The sequence below is a fragment of the Bubalus bubalis genome, chromosome 3, assembly GCF_019923935.1.
Source record: "Bubalus bubalis isolate 160015118507 breed Murrah chromosome 3, NDDB_SH_1, whole genome shotgun sequence".
Classification (NCBI taxonomy): domain Eukaryota; kingdom Metazoa; phylum Chordata; class Mammalia; order Artiodactyla; family Bovidae; genus Bubalus; species Bubalus bubalis.
Window position 1 is genome coordinate 20917807 of NC_059159.1, and position 16288 is coordinate 20934094.

Here is a 16288-nt window from a genome sequence, read left to right on the forward strand (position 1 = left end):
AACACTAGAGTGGGTTGCCATTTCCTTCTCCAGTGCAAGAAAGTGAAAAGTGAAGTCGCTCAGTCATGTCTGACCCTCAGTGACCCCATGGACTGCAGCCCACCAGGCTCCTCTATCCATGGGATTTTCCAGGCAAGAGTACTGGAGTGGGGTGCCATTGCCTTCTCCTACTAGCGTGTGAGATGAGTGCAATTTGCAGTAGTTTGAGCATTCTTTGGGATTGGAATGAAAACTGACCTTTCCCAGTCCTGTGGCCACTGCTGAGTTTTCCAAATTTGCTGGCATATTGAATGCAGCACTTCCACAGCATCATCTTTCAGGATTTGGAATAGCTCAACTGGAATTCCATCACCTCCACTAGCTTTGTTCATAGTGATGCTTTCTAAGGCCCACTTGACTTCACATTCCAGGATGTCTGGCTCTAGGTCAGTGATCACACCATCGTGATCGTCTGGGTCGTGAAGATCTTTTTTGTATAGTTCTGTGTATTCTTGCCATCTCTTCTTAATATCTTCTGCTTCTGTTAGGTCCATACCATTTCTGTCCTTTATCGAGCACATCTTTGCATGAGATGTTCCCTTGGTATCTCTAATTTTCTTGAAGAGATCTCTAGTCTTTCCCATTCTGTTGTTTCCTCTATTTCTTTGCATTGATTGCTGAAGAAGGCTTTCTTATCTCTTTTTGCTATTCTTTGGAACTCTGCATTCAGATGCTTATATCTTTCCTTTTCTCCTTTGCTTTTCGCTTCTCTTCTTTTCACAGCTATTTGTAAGGCCTCCCCAGACAGCCATTTTGCTTTTTTGCATTTCTTTTCCATGGGTATGGTCTTGATCCCTGTCTCCTGTACATTAAATTCTTTCATTAGCACCCCCTTTTGGTCCATCAGCCCGTTGAACAAATCTATAAATTGCTTCAAGTATCACATTAACTTTCAGCTCTATGTGCTGGGGACTCTAGACCAAAAGATTGCTCCCATGAGATTATAGAGGTCATTCCCTGGGTATAGTAACATGATTCTCTTTCTCTTTCCTTTTCAGAGAAGCAGAGTCTTTCAAGGAACAAGGAAATGCCTACTATGCCAAGAAAGATTACAATGAAGCTTATAACTATTATACAAAAGCCATAGGTGAGAAGGAATATGCTGGAAAATAATTTGCCAAATGCTGTTATAAATAGCTCCTCTGTAAGAAGTAATCTTTCTGCTTAGTGGATTGATGACTGTTAACTGTGTGAACTATTTTGGGTTTAATGACCTGAAAGAATTAACTTTCTGTGGCTCAAGCAGGTGGTTCTTCATTTGGCAAATTAAAGGCAGTTCCAGAAATTCTAGATAATGTGGCAGAAGGATAACCACCTTAATCCTCTCAGCCATTGCCAGTTCATTTACTGTCTTAGAAAATGACCTTTGTAGATTTTTAAATTAATTTATTTATTTTAATTGGAGGCTAATTACTTTACAGTATTGTGGTTTTTGCCATACGTTGACATGAAATAGCCGTGGGTGTACATGTGTCCCCCATCCCGAACCCCTCGCCCACCTCCCTTCCCATCCCCTCCCTCTGGGTTGTCCTGGTGCACCAGCTCTGAGTGCCCTGTTTCATGCATGAACTTGGGCTGGTGATCTGTTTCACACTGAGGAAACCAGAATTGAAAGAGACCTTTGTAGATATGAACAAGTCTTAGTTACATGCTCAGTTTGCAGTATTTTAATCTCGTATCAGCATTTTTCTCACCTAAATTGCTCCATCTGCACCTCCAACTCAATAAATGCAAATTCATTTTTGTATCTTATTACATAAAATACAAATCATTAAGATAAATGTGCTAACCCATCACTCCTAAAAGATAATCAGTACACTTTAAAGCTAAATATAAATCATTTCTAAATAACTTTTATTTGTAAATTGATTTCACCATTGTTACTGTCCTTTGCACAAGTAGTCAAAAATTTGGCCATGGCCTTTAAAGAGAGCATGCCAACATTCCTGTTATAGTTTGATTGTCTTGATATAGTTCTGAGGGTGTCGGCGCCCCTGAGTTTTTGAAGCAGTGACCCACGCTAAACTTTGTTTCACATTCTTCTGCCTTTCCTGTAGATATGTGTCCTAAAAATGCTAGCTATTATGGGAATCGAGCCGCCACCTTGATGATGCTCGGAAAGTTCCGGGAAGCTCTCGGGGATGCACAGCAGTCAGTGAGGTTGGATGACACTTTCGTCCGGGTATGTAATAGGGCTGTTTCAGGGGTACTAAGTTGCTTATACTTGAGTTCCTGTAGCCCAGGGTTTCTCAGATTTGACATTATTAACATTTCGGGCCAGATAATCCTTTATTGTAGGAGGCTGTCCTGTGCATTGTAGGATATTTCAGCAGATTCCCTGCTTTCCCAGTTGTGACAAGCAACAACATATCTAGCACTGCTGAATGTGCCGTGGAGGCAGCGTCACCCCTGGCTAATAACTGCTGCTCTGGCTCTTTTCATCCCTTGTTGGTTTTGTGTGGCTGTTCCTGCTGTTGATGTCCCTCTGCTTGGCCAGTCATGTTTCTTTTCTTCCCCGTTTGTGTTTCTCCTAGGGACATCTACGAGAAGGCAAATGCCACCTATCTCTAGGGAATGCCATGGCGGCGTGTCGTAGTTTCCAGAGAGCCCTAGAACTGGATCACAAAAATGCTCAGGCCCAGCAGGAGGTATGGGCTTGACCTTGTTTGTATCAGAGGAAACACGGTGGTGTATTTGGGAGGAAGAGTGACTTGAAAATCAGAACTGAGATCCTGTCTCACTTCTGCCATCAGCCACACCTGGGTGACTGTGCACAAATCTCATAGTCTCTCAGAGCCTCAGCTTCTTTATCTGTAAAAGGGGTTTTGAATATGATTTACAGCTTTGGAAAATCAATGAAATGTAGAGAGTTTCTGAGTTGGCAGAAGTGGGGCGTAGGCAGATGCATCAAGGAACTGATTTGAGTGAGGTTAAAAAAATTTGTATGAATTCAGATCCTGATTAAATTGTTAGCAGCTAAAACATGTTTTAATTCCATTTTCTTAGGTACCTTGTTTACTGTTGGATACATTTTAGTGAGAATCTCACCAAACCCCTGACAGGGCCTCTTATTTTACATACATCTTGTCATGGTTCTTACGTTTCTGACTTTTAAGTTCAAACTGAGGGTGAAGGTTGGGCCTTCACCTTTCTGTTAAGAAGTCTTGGCTACATCTTCACCAGTATGACTTGTGAAAATCTGTGGTTCTGATTTTCTTTAAATAAATTCATCAAGGTCCTGTTGGGTTTTGTGGTTGTGGAATTTACAGCTTCATTAAAACTCTCTTATATGATTTTTCTGGTATAGTTCAAGAATGCGAATGCAGTCATAGAATATGAGAAAATAGCAGAAACGGATTTTGAGAAGCGGGATTTTCGGAAGGTAAACTACAACTATGTAGAAATCTCATCTACACTTTTCTCACAAAGTTCTGTGTGTGTGTGTGTGTGTGTGTGTGTGGTAATTAGAGGAGTACTAAGGTACAGAAGATCTAAAACAATAAATTTCCCTTTAATTTGGCATTGACCATTCTTTCCCTCTTTTTTTTCTTAAAGACTTAATTTTTTTAAGAACGTTTTAGGTTCACAGCCAAATTGAGAGGAAAGTACAGAAATTTCCCTTAGCCCTTCTGCCCCACACTTGCATAGCCTCCTCCATTATCCACATTCCCCAGAGGGGAATTCCAGAGATATATTTGTTACAACATGTTTTGGGCAGTTATTAATAAAGCTGCTCTAGACATCTGTGTGCAGGTTTTTGTGCGGCTTTAAGTTTCACCTCCTTTGGGTTAATACCAAGAAGTGCAATTACTAGAGCCTATAGTGAAAATTTGTTACATTTTACAAGCACCTATCAAACTGTCTTCAAAAGTGGCCTGTATCCTTCTGCATTCCCACCAGCAAGGAATGAGAGCTCCTGTTGCTCCACATCAACAGAGTTAAAAAAAACTTTTTTGTTGAAGTGTTTCTTTTCTTAATTTTATTTCACTTTGTAATAAAAAGCAGTACAAGTCTGTTACTTGAGTTCATCCCTATTTCTGATAGGAGTTAGCAGCCTAAAAGTGTGGTGGTTAATAAAGGAAAAGCCAGTTGGAATTAAATATTAAGTTTGGATTACATATTTTTATTAGAATAATGAGAGCTAGCTTTAATACCTGCGAACTGAACGCAGCTGTAAATAAAAAGTAGAGACCCCTTTTACGTTTTTGAGTAGTGTTTTTATAGCCTGTCGTCAGGCTATAAACACTACCCTTTTGATGTTAAGTGTTTCCATGAAAGCACACCACTGTCCTTTATGGAGCTGTATGACAGTTCATGAAAAATGTACTTGGCAAAGGGATTGACCTGTGTGAAACATGGGGAAAGGTATCTGAGTTGCAGGTATCTTTCTAGGTCTTGAGCAAGGGAACTTGGAAGCAGCTTTCACTAGTTTCAAAGGGAGGTAAGTGGCCTTGAAAAGGGTTAAAAGTCACTGATAAGGATCAGTTTTCAGGATCACTTAGAAGAAGTTTGTGTCATCCAAGAGCTGGAGTTGTCAATTCTTATGTGGGAATTTGCTCAGTACTTTCTATAGCAGGTCCTCAAATGCTTGATGAAAGGGTACAGTTAAGAATCATTCTAAGTCACAGACTGTGATGGTCTTTTTACGTGGTAATATCTGATTAGTTTATAGAGTCCGCATTAACTTATTAGCATCCCTCTTCTGTCCATTGGTTTTAGTAACCGTGGTGTCTTTGTAGTGTGATTCATACTTTGTGTGTGTGTGTGTGTGTGTGTGTGTGTTTGGAAAGCAGTTCTGTCTCCTGTCACGTTTTCTGAGGTTTACATAAGCAAAAGCTTTGTCTCGAAAGGCGGTCTTCTGGGTTTCTTTTCTTTCTTGCCTATCCTGGAGCCAGAATCCCCAGTTCGTGACAGAATCCTCTGTTTGTGACATCCCAGCCCCCCCACTGTAGTTCATGGTGATGTCACAAATGAAGAATTATGATCCTGGCAGGGGAAACAGATGAACTTGTAAGAAACAAAGATCTTCTTTGCCTGCAGCTGTCCATAGTCCTGGGGAGGTGGGGGTGGGAAGTGAAGCCCTAAGGCTCCAACTGACACTCCCCACCAGGAGCCGAACCATCTCTGTACAGAACCTAGCAAAGGCAGCAGGATGTGACTGCTTACATTTGACTGACTGCTCTCCCCTAATTCCTTTTCTGTTTAAGGAGGGGGAAATTAGCACCATGACTCCCCTACTCAATGCCTGCATTTTCCTATGGTCCTTAGAATTTCCAGGGTATAACCTGTGTCATTCAAGGAGAGGCGTCCCTACTGTTGACACTGCAGAAAAGTCTTCCAGGTGCAACAGCTCATGGTGTTTACTTACTCTCCCTTACTTTTAAATTTAAATATTTGAATAAATGCTATTCTTGGTTCAGAGGCTGGAAAGTATAAACAGTGATAAGTTTTTCCCCAAACTTGTCTTCCATCTGTCTATTTCTCACCCCAGGGGTAAGCACTGTTCTTGTTCTATTTTCTGCTACAGTTTTGGTCTACATAAATAAACAAATACTGATTTTGGCCGTGCTGTGTGGCTTGCAGGATCTTAGTTCCCCAACCAGGGAGTGAACCCGGCCCCTGGAAGAGAAAGCGCCAAGTCCTAACCACTGGATCACCAGGGAATTCCCAACAAATACAAATACAGATTCTTCATTTTCTTTTTTTTTCTCTCTCTTTTGAATGAAAGGTAATAATGCTATGCAAAGTTCTATACCTTGCCCTTTTTAAAATTTTTTTTACTTAATAGGCCTTGGAAGTCTTTCCATATTAATATGGAGAGCTTCTTCATTCTACGTTAGAGCCACATATTGTTCTATGAATGTCTATGTTACCTAACTAGTTTCCTGTTGATGGAATTTGAGTTATTTCTAAGTTTTCAAACTTCATCACTTCTTGATCCCAATGACCAGATTTTTAGAGGGAATAGGTGTCCCTAAACTCCAGATTTCTCTGTTGGATCAGTTATTCCTAGGAGAATATGATTCAAGAAGGATCTCCCAGGAATAGCAGATAAACAAAAAGTGAAAGCTCAGAGAACAAACTGAGAAAAAAGATGGGAATATATGGAGAATCTTTATTAAGCTGAAAGACTGAAAAAAATCCGAGCTCTGTATGTGTGTGTGTAACCTTTTGGTTAGTATAGTGACATGGTAAGTATAGTCTAGGACCACTGAAGACGGACTAATATATTGGATAATCTGTTCTAAAGCGGAAGAGTGGCCACCCCGGCAGTCAGTGGCGGGTGAGGCTCGCGCCACAGGAAGGAGGCGCTGTGAGCGGTGTCAGTGGTGTAGGGAGCAGTGACTCTCAGGTTCTCGTTTGCTGTTCCTTGTCTTTCTTACTAGGCTAAACATGAATTATGCAAAGTAGCAAATAATAGTATTTCTACTAGAAGAATGAGAGTTGTTTTTATTTTTTCTTTAGTTTTATTTATTTTGGGCTTCGCTGGGTCTTTGTTACTGCCCGAGAGCTTTCTCTAGTTGCAGTGAGTGGGCTGTTGTCTGTTTATGGTGTGTGGTGGTCTCATCGTGGTGGCTTCTCCTGTTGCAGAGCATGAGCTCTAGAGAGTGTGGGGATTCAGTGGTTGCAGTGCGTGGGCTCGGTTCCCCTGCTGCATGTGGATGCTTCCCACTCCAGGGATCTAACCTGGGTCCCCTGCATTGGCAGGTGGATTCTTAACCACTGGACCACCAGGGAAGACCAAGAATGAGAGTTTTGATCACAGTCACTATCGATTGGATTCCCTGTGGAGGCACCTTAGCATGGTGATTAGGGTTATAGGCTCTGGATCTTCGTGTCTAGGATGAAATTCTCTTCTTATCACTTACTGGCTTTGGTGACCTTGAACAAGTTATTTTAATCTCTAGTTTTTTCATCTTAAGAAGGGTAACAGGGACTTCCCTGGTGGTCCAGTGGTTAAGAATCCGCCTCCCAGTGCAAGGGACACAATTTCGATCCCTGGTCAGAGAAGAGAACTAAGATCCCATATGCTGCGGGGCAACTAAACCTGGGCGCCACAGCTAGAGACAGTCATGTGCCATAGCGAAGAGCCTGTGTGCTGCATTGAAGACCTGGCCCAGTCAGATAAATTAATTTAAAAAATAAAAAAGCCAGAAAAAATAAAGATAAGGGTAGTAATACAACCTTCTTGATAAAATTGTTGCGAGCATTACGTGAGTTAGTGCATGAAGTACTCAGTACGTGTTTGCTGCTGTTTCATCGTCTGGATCAAGTGCTCTCCTCATTTCAGTGGTTTAGTCTGGTAATTTAGGAATGTTCTTAAACCTCTGGCATTACTTTCCCTTAAATCTCTCTGTTACCTGTGACCAGACTAAAGTGAAGACATTTCTGGAGTTCAGGATGAAGAATCTCATTTGCTTTCTTCTTCTCCATAGGTTGTTTTTTGCATGGACCGTGCCCTAGAATATGCCCCTGCCTGCCATCGCTTCAAAATCCTCAAAGCAGAATGTTTAGCAATGCTGGGTCGTTACCCAGAAGCACAGTCTGTGGCCAGGTATGAAGTCAAGCCAGTTCTGCAGTGAAATGCCAGATAGCACTGAACAAATGCTGTCCAGCAGCTCTCTACATCAGGAGTTACATACGGTCCTATAGATAGGGTGATCAGACCTTCCTGGGACTTAAAGCCAGAGGTTGGACCAGGTCTGAAAACCTAAGGGTTTTACAAAGTTCAATAGGTACTTGACCTGTATGTGAAAGAACAGATGTTAAGTGTTCTTTTGTTTCTACTCAAGGGGTTTGCAAACTGTAAAGGACCAGTTAGTAAATAGTTTAGGCTTTGCAGGCTGTGTGGTCTCTGTTAACAATTCACCTCTGTCACTACAGTGTAAAAGCAGCCGTAGATAATAGATAAATGAATAGTATTGCTGGATTTCAAAGAAACGTTATTTACAAAATCCAGCAGCAAGTGGGGTTTGGTCCTGTGGGCTGTATCTGCCAACCCTGTTCTAATAAAGATTGTGAGACACAGTGTATAAGGGGGGAAAACAGGTAATTTTGGAGGAGTTCTTGGGAATCTACCTTTGGATACTTTCCATATTAGACACATGGTCAAGGAAAAAAAAGTGGCCAAATGATAGTAACGGTGAGGGAAATCCAGACCACAGCTGAATGTGCTCCTTTCTGGCTGTTGCAGTGACATTTTACGAATGGATTCCACCAATGCTGATGCTCTGTATGTACGAGGTCTTTGCCTTTATTATGAAGATTGTATTGAGAAGGCGGTTCAGTTTTTTGTACAGGCTCTCAGGATGGCTCCTGACCACGAGAAGGCCTGCGTTGCTTGCAGAGTAAGTTCTAGGCACCAGATCTGGGCAGGAAAGAAAGCTTCCTCTTTGCACTTTTAAGACAGGGTGAAAGGTTTCCGCCCGTCACAGGGAATGTGATAGCACTTCTTCCCACCTTGCCAGGATGCTTGGTTCTTTCACTAGAATTCATTTCAGGACAACTTTGTATTTGCCTGAAGGTAAATATGATAATTTAGAGTCAGATCCTTTTAATATCTCAGTGTTTTTTCTTTTTTTCTTCCTTCAGTGAAGAAAAGATAGTAATGCTTATCCTGGGGAGTAGAGAGAGGTAAACTCTGGGTAACACAGGTCTCATTGGTATTGTTTTGTAAATCTCGGTTTCTCCCGTCCACTCTGTAGCAAGCACCAATGAGCAACAAATAGCCCAAGAGATGGTGTTGGGCAGGGTAGGGGGCCATCCTGGGATCTAAGAAACAGAAAATAGACTCTGGACTCTCTCTGCAGTGGTTTGAGGGTTTCTGGATGTGAACTGAAACTCCCCTTGCTTTTCTTTGTAGAATGCCAAAGCACTTAAAGCAAAGAAAGAGGATGGGAATAAAGCATTTAAAGAAGGAAATTACAAGCTAGCATATGAACTGTACACAGAAGCCCTGGGGATAGACCCCAACAATATAAAAACAAATGCTAAACTCTACTGTAATCGGGGTACGGTTAATTCCAAGGTAAGCAAGCACTTGATCTGCAACTTGGGGCCTATATTTTTAAGGGCCAACAAAAAGGTCTTGGGAACTTTGCCCAGTAAGGGTAAACCAGATGAGAAGAGAAAAGGTTAATATTTCAGCTTGTGAGGAACGAACTTCAGAGAGGCAAGCTTTTATTTTTTCTGTGGAATTTAGGGACACTTGAGGGACAGTTTGGAATGATATTCCCACCTGTTCTTCAAGATTCTCTCTTCCAGTAAAAAAATGGCTAGTAAAAAAAAAAAGAGACTGGCTAAAGGCGTTGAGACAATTTTTAAAGCAAGTGTTGCTTCTTTTTGCCTAACCAAGTGATTCTTTTTTAGGACGGATTCTGAGGACATGAGAATATGAGGCAGGCTTAGTTTTTTCTCCAGTATAACTGATGGTCACCCTGCTCATTGGAAAATACCCTAAGTGCTGTCCCACACAACCATCAGGAAACAAGAATAGGCTCCTTACTCTTGCAGAGTCCTAGTGGTTTAAAAAATTACAGTAATTCTTATTCTTCCAGTTGGCCTCTGGAAGAATAGGAGGCAAGAACCACCCTTCCTCTTGCCATGTCTGGTTGGGCACTAACCTGAAGCAGTAGTTGTGGTTTTTGCTTGCAGATAAGTGTGCCTGGCTTCCATCACTTAGGAAAGAACCCAGTTTTGAATTTGGTGTCCTTAGCCCTCTGAGGGACGAGCTCTCTAAGAATGAATGTGACAGTGGGCCCGCATGACCAGTGGATCCTCTTAGAATTTTGAAGCCATGGCCACAGCTTCTGGGCTCCCTCAGTCACCGAAGATGTGAAGTATGACTGCTCTCTCTCTCCTGAAGCTTAGGAAACTAGATGATGCAATAGAAGACTGCACAAATGCAGTGAAGCTCGATGACACTTATATAAAAGCCTACTTGAGAAGAGCTCAGTGGTAAGTGCCTCTGGTGGGTGGGGGGAAGAGGGCATTGCTGCCGGCCTGCCAGGGGAATTGCATTGTGGATGATGAAGCAGACCCGGGGATGTTGTGAGGTCATTTGGTCCTTCCCCCTGCCTCTAGGTGGGATTGTTCCAGCCCTAGAGCTATCTTTATAGACCTCCAGCGGAGGAGATTGCACAAGCTCCCTCAGTCTCCCATGCCTGTGTCTTACGCCCCTCACGGTCAGTAAGTTTCCTCTGATGCCTGACCCAAATTCCTTTTGTTAAAGTTTAAAATCCATTTCCTTTGGAGATTTTATTTTGTGTTGTACACTTTTGCTCTAACTTGACACAGTGCTTAGCACACAGTAGGTGCTCACTCAATTAATGCTTTGTTGAATGAATGTATGGTGCTTGGAAGAGGAAGAATAAGGTGTCTCTTGTGGTAGTTTAGAGTTGTGCCGATCCTGTATGTTCTGGGTTAGGGAAGACAGTGCTTCCATAGGAAGGGATTTAATCTGGCTCCGCATCCCTGCAGTATAGGGAAGTCCCCTTTGAAATATCTTTGTCTGACTAGGTTATTTATGAGCCAGGATGTGCCTGCCTAGGTCCAGCACTCAGATTTGCCTTCAGAGTCAGGTTGCTCTGCAGCATACTTGTTCATCTTATTTTTGAAGCCACTAGACTCTTTTCTCCAGACAGGAACGTGAGCAAGGGCTGCGAGAGACCACTCCCCCAAATCCATTTTACTTCAGATTATTTCCCAGACAGAGAAGAATGTTCTGTCTTTTAAAGGTCCTAGAGGAAGACCCATGTGTTATGTCCCAGTCCTCCCCCAGCCGTCGTGTTCCTCGTGGAATGTCCTGGCCAAAGGACAGGTGTGACTGCTGCTGCCTGGTGAGCAAGCTCATAGTTCCTCAGGCTCCCCAGTCTCACCAGTGGCGAGAGCATGGGCTGCTTCCCATGTAGTGTGCCCCAAATTATCCACATTTGTGAAAAATAGGAAAACTGCTCTCCTGTGTAGTGCTTTTTTTTTTTAAAGTGAATTTCTAAAGTAGATGACTAAATCTGTCAAACACACACAGAATTATATTACAGATTCTATGAGACTATCAGTCATCTCATCTTTTCATACCACTTGCAGACACACAAGGAAGCTTTGGAATACAGAAGTGTAGTGTACCCTTTGACCAGCTAAAGACTTATTTTAACAGATAAAAAGTGTTATATCCATGTTTACGGCAGTTACTGTTAAAGAAAAAAAAGCAGACTCTCACCTAGCTGTCTAGTAGGGAGGGAATGACTGGAAACATAAGACTGAATCAACTCAGTGGAACACTCTGAAGTGTTTGAACAGGGAATGGGAAGAGAACAGAAAATTCTGGATTTGTTAGGAGGGTAACGGGAGGAAAGATTATGGTTTATTCATGTGTGTGCAATAAACAGAAATCGCTTTGGTCAGATAGCCCCTTATCTTTGTGGTGGAAACAGAACTGTCCTCTGCGTGGGTCTGCTGTGAGATCCTGCCACAAAGCACAGCTTGCACTTTCGGGCACAGTTAGCTGAGAACTTGGCAACAGCTCTCTAGAGCAGCTGGGACTGATGAGAAGTATTGGAGATTAGCTCAGGCTGAAGCCTTCCCAGAAGCCTGAGTGCTGCCTGGGTCTGCGTCAGCTCACCCCACTAGTGGGGAGAGGCCGGACCTTTGCTGCAGCTCCTGTCATGGGCTGAACGGAGCGTTCCGTTTTCCCTAAAGCTCTACTTTTCTTTTTAAAATTGTTTTCTTTGATGTTAGGATGTCCTTGAATTTTAAAAAAAGTGTGAAGTAAAACTGTAATGTAAGATTATTTAGTACATTATGTAAGGATCTGGAAAGTCCATCAGGTTAGCTTGTTTATCAAATCAGTCTTTACCCAGAGTTACTAATTTTGTGTTATTTCAGTCTATATTATTACACTTAATCCTGAAAATGGATTCTCTACATTCTTAGAAGCATTTGTGCCCGCATCTGTGGGGCATTGGTTTTGCACCGTTTTTTAAAAGTCAGAAATCAAGATGTGGCCAGAAAATTGGAGATGCCTAAGAATGTTGGGCTGGTCTCTTGCCAGCCCCATCAGTAATGCTCCCTCTGCCCTGGCCTCTGGGCCTGGGGGTGCTGTGTGATGTTTGCAAAGATGAGCTTGTGTAGCAGCGGTCTAAGAAACTGAACCTCTCTGCAGTGGCAGGCTGCACTGTATGGTCACTCTCCACTCCCCAGCTGACGGTGACTATTTCTGGAATTCCTACAAGAGTCTGTTTAATCAGTAGGCCAGTCTCAGAGCAAGTGATATCATCAGGAAAATGCCACTTTATTTCTGTGGAAGAGACATTTATAAGATTGGCGATCAGCCTGTCAAGCTGGTTTCCTCCCATCTTGGGTCAGGGTCCTTCCTTCCTCTGTGCCACTGAAAGAGAATCAAGCCTGTGTTCACAGTCTCCTTTTCTGTCTCACTGACCTATATCTCTCAGACTGACTAGTCTTAACAGAAGCATTTGCCGGCAGCCACCACCTTGAACTTGATCCTTCTTGTGGCTGACTAATCCCACATCTCCTCTGGATTGGAGCTGGCCCCGCATGTTTATGGCACTTTCGGTTTCAAAACTCTTCCATATCCATTGATCTCACTTGATAATTTTTCTCCCTTGTTTCAGTCCCAAGTGTCAAGTAGGTACCTTCACGTTGTCTCTCCTAAGGTGATCCAGATGACTCTCGGTGGCTCTAAGTGAAATCAGAAGGAACGTTCTCCCCTTGGTTGCTTTCTCCTCAGAGCAGTGTATCACTTTGCTGGTGGGTGCAAGTGGCATGAGACCTCTCTCTTTTTCTTGAGGAATTGGTAGCAAATTTTTCTTGTGGCTAGCTTAAGAACTCCTATTTCACGAAGCATCTCAGCCAAAAGTTTGTGTCTCTTGCTTGAGCCATGCCTCTTTCCCTAGAGTGATACCAAAGGCCATTGCTATTTATGTCACTGAACTGCCCTGTATTTCCTTTTCAGTTACTTGGACACAGAACAGTATGAAGAAGCAGTACGGGACTATGAAAAAGTATATCAGACGGAGAAAACAAAAGGTAAAGAATTTTGAGCACATGTTCCTTAGGGAACTGTGTGGTCTGACTTGTAGGTCCTAAAACTGGACACGGGAGTAGTTTGATTCAAGGGTGAACCTGGAGCTCATTGGAAGAAGTGAGCAGAGATCCCAAATGTGGGACAAGGCACCTGTTTTCTGGTCCCCAGTTCTCCCTGCCACTTTCATTTTCTGTGTCATGAGGCCGATGTGAAGAACCTAAGTGTAAATAGATTTTTTTAAACTCCACAAGAAAACATCATAAAAGCCCCTTGTATGGTTAACAGGGCTTCTGACTCCAGGGCATCTGGGCTGGGACTTGGTAAAGGAAGCCAAAAATGGATTTATCCATTGACGCTAAATGTTTTCCTCCAGAACACAAACAGCTCCTTAAAAATGCACAGTTAGAACTGAAGAAGAGTAAGAGGAAAGATTACTACAAGATTCTTGGTGTAGACAAGAATGCCTCTGAGGACGAGATCAAGAAAGCCTACCGGAAGCGGGCCTTGATGCACCATCCAGGTAGAGCGGGTGGGGAGCGGGGCTCAGTGGCAGGAGCAGGTTGGGCCGGCTGCCACCATGGTCAGTCCAGCACCAAAGCCTCAGAGAGGCTCCTCAGCTGGAATTAGGTGGTGCTCGGTTCTGTATACACCACATGTGGGAAGTACTGGATTGTAAAATGAGACATAATATAGTCTTTCCCTTGAACTCTGTTTTCTTGAGACTCTGAGTTCTTCCTGTATTCCTCCCTTTAGATCGACACAGTGGAGCCAGTGCTGAAGTTCAGAAGGAGGAGGAGAAAAAGTTCAAGGAAGTCGGAGAAGCTTTTACCATTCTCTCTGATCCCAAGAAAAAGACTCGCTATGATAGTGGACAAGACCTTGATGAAGAGGGCATGAATATGGGTGGTAAGTTGGGAGTTGGTTGGGGTGGCCTGGGTTGCACCTGACACCTGTGAAATGTTAGCCTTTTTCCTGAAGACATTCTGTGGGTGGAGGAGTAGGGTGGGGGTAGGGGTGTCTTATGTCATCAGCCAGTGACGCCAACAGTTTGTTAAGTGCACTCTGATGAGTAGCTGTAATGTGTGAGGTACTGTGATGGGTATGGAAAGTAACAAAGCTGAAACTCATAGTCCAAGGGTTTGCAAACCCTGGTCCACGGGCCAAGTCTGACCCCTGGTCTGATAGACATGGAGCCCAATGAGGGCAGTCAAGTGTAGCAGGTGCCAGGGGTACAGATTGAGTGCCAAGGTCAGCACTAGCAAGGGAAAGCTTGGATATGCAGAAAAGCACAGCACTGCAGGGGAGTGACCAGGACTTGGCTAGGAGGATAGAGGGTGCTTGGGGCATAGCAACACAGTAGCTGGGTCAGACCTCAGCAGGCCTTGGAGGCTACAGGAAACATTGGGTTTTTCCTTTTGGCTGGAAGTTTTTTTTTTTCTCCCATTGCAAAGTGTCTGATGACTGATACTTATGTGTCTGGCACATTCCCATAAGCCCTCACAGACTTCAGTTTCCCCAGAAGACTTAGAATGAAAGTGAAGTGTAGCTGAGAGCATCATTGCTCACGGTGAGCTCAGTTGGGGATAAAAGAAGCTCTGAGTTGTGCACAGTTCTCAGACCACTGCCTCTAATGCCAACCCTTTCTCTTCCACTGAGGAAATCTTTCGGAACTTAAAATAAGGTTGATGATGCTACATAGATATCCCTGACCTTGCCAGTTCAGGGTGGGTGGGTGTGTTTTACAAACCTAATTTTAACAATAATAAACATTGCTCTGCCCAGCAGTTGAGAAGAGCTGTAAGTAGTCAAAAGCTGTTGAAGGGTTTAAGAAAGGGACCTGTGGACCTGATTTTAGCTCTGGAGTTATATTTGCAATGGCTGTGAGAGCTGGTTTAGAAAAGGTGAAGAGGAGGGAAAACAAGATCACTAGGAGAGGATCGAGGGCACGTTGGGGGACGGCATCGGCAGGAGTTGGCTGCCGAGCGTGTCAGGAGAGGCAGAGGACGAAGTCAAAAGTGGCTTGGGCACAGCTGACTCTGTGGGGCCATTCACTGAGCTGGGGGAGCCAGGAAGATGAGCAGATACACAGGCAAAGAATTCACTTTTAAATACCATGTGCCTGTGGGATTGGCCGCTGGAGATAAGTCTGTGCAGCTTAGGCAGCCTGGCTACGTGAGGCCCACCATGGCCTGATGAGAAGAGGGCCGCGCGGGAGGCGCGACGCAGCAGTGTTCAGTGTTGCTGCTGTCACTGACCAGGTGGTTTGGGCGGGTTACTTGAGCTTCCCCCTTAGGTTTCGTTGAGTATTAATTGGGAATGATCTAATGTATGCCAGTCCCAGTACCACGATTGCCACCGGGTGGCTTTTTTTCTGGCATATGATGTAGACAGAATATGGCATCACACGCACACATTCAGTTGTGTCTCATTCTTAGATAAGCCTTGGTGGCACCTAAGGGATGGAGTCTGGTCCTTTCAGGGGCAGCCCCAGCACCATAGGGAGACAGTGTACAGGTGCAAGCGGCATTTCCCATTGTGGAGAGGGCACGGCAAAGTGCGTTGAGGCAAGGAAAGCTTTCCTCTGGGACACACTTGGAAGTAGAACAGAACAAAGCGGGACCAAGTAGTGGGCTTGCCTCTCGACCATGACTTTGGGCAAAGGACGGAAGTGATTGTTATCTGGGAGAGCTTTGGAGACCCATTCTCTGTTAAGTTCCTCTTCAGACACTTCTGATTTTTTCACCTTTTTGTGCTTTCTCTGCTTCTTATTTTACTCTGCAGATTTTGATGCAAACAATATCTTCAAGGCATTCTTTGGCGGTCCTGGGGGCTTCAGCTTTGAAGGTGGGTGTGCCTGAGTTCCCAGGCCACAAGCCGACACAGGGGCTCCCCAGTTAGGCAGCACTCTGAGAGTCAGAGAGGCCCATCAGTGGAGGCGGCAGAATTCTCTTCTAGCAGGACATCTACCCCCTCGGGTGCTGCTGAGGATGGGCGGGGCGGGAGGGTTGGGGGGGCAGGTTTCTGCGCACACCCGGCCTAGGGAGCACAAAAGCCACACCTGCTTGGGGTCAGGGAGGTGTCTAACCAGAGCTTCCCTGTGAGGGTGAAGGTGTTAGAACAACACACACACCACCTGCTTGTGGGCCTCCTCCTGCGTCCTGGGGCCCAGCCTGTTTTGATACCCTCAGACGGCTTTCCATTTGC

At 44.1% G+C, this 16288-nt stretch overlaps 1 protein-coding gene across 2 annotated transcripts in view; it reads left to right on the forward strand.

The window, feature by feature from the left end:
- The window catches only part of DNAJC7 (DnaJ heat shock protein family (Hsp40) member C7), a 30820-nt gene that overhangs the window by 14107 nt on the left and 425 nt on the right, over window positions 1-16288 (forward strand). The window contains exons 2-13 of one of the 2 annotated variants that reach the window (XM_006055765.4): window positions 1038-1126; window positions 2097-2221; window positions 2574-2687; window positions 3347-3421; window positions 7476-7594; window positions 8234-8387; window positions 8903-9067; window positions 9905-9996; window positions 13013-13086; window positions 13458-13604; window positions 13838-13990; window positions 15866-15928. In XM_006055765.4, coding sequence (XP_006055827.2) covers window positions 1038-1126; window positions 2097-2221; window positions 2574-2687; window positions 3347-3421; window positions 7476-7594; window positions 8234-8387; window positions 8903-9067; window positions 9905-9996; window positions 13013-13086; window positions 13458-13604; window positions 13838-13990; window positions 15866-15928 — 1370 coding nt within the window. Of the gene's footprint in view, window positions 1-1037; window positions 1127-2096; window positions 2222-2573; window positions 2688-3346; window positions 3422-7475; window positions 7595-8233; window positions 8388-8902; window positions 9068-9904; window positions 9997-10122; window positions 10224-13012; window positions 13087-13457; window positions 13605-13837; window positions 13991-15865; window positions 15929-16288 lie in introns of those variants that run through there. The other variant, XR_006549454.2, reaches the window with a different exon arrangement.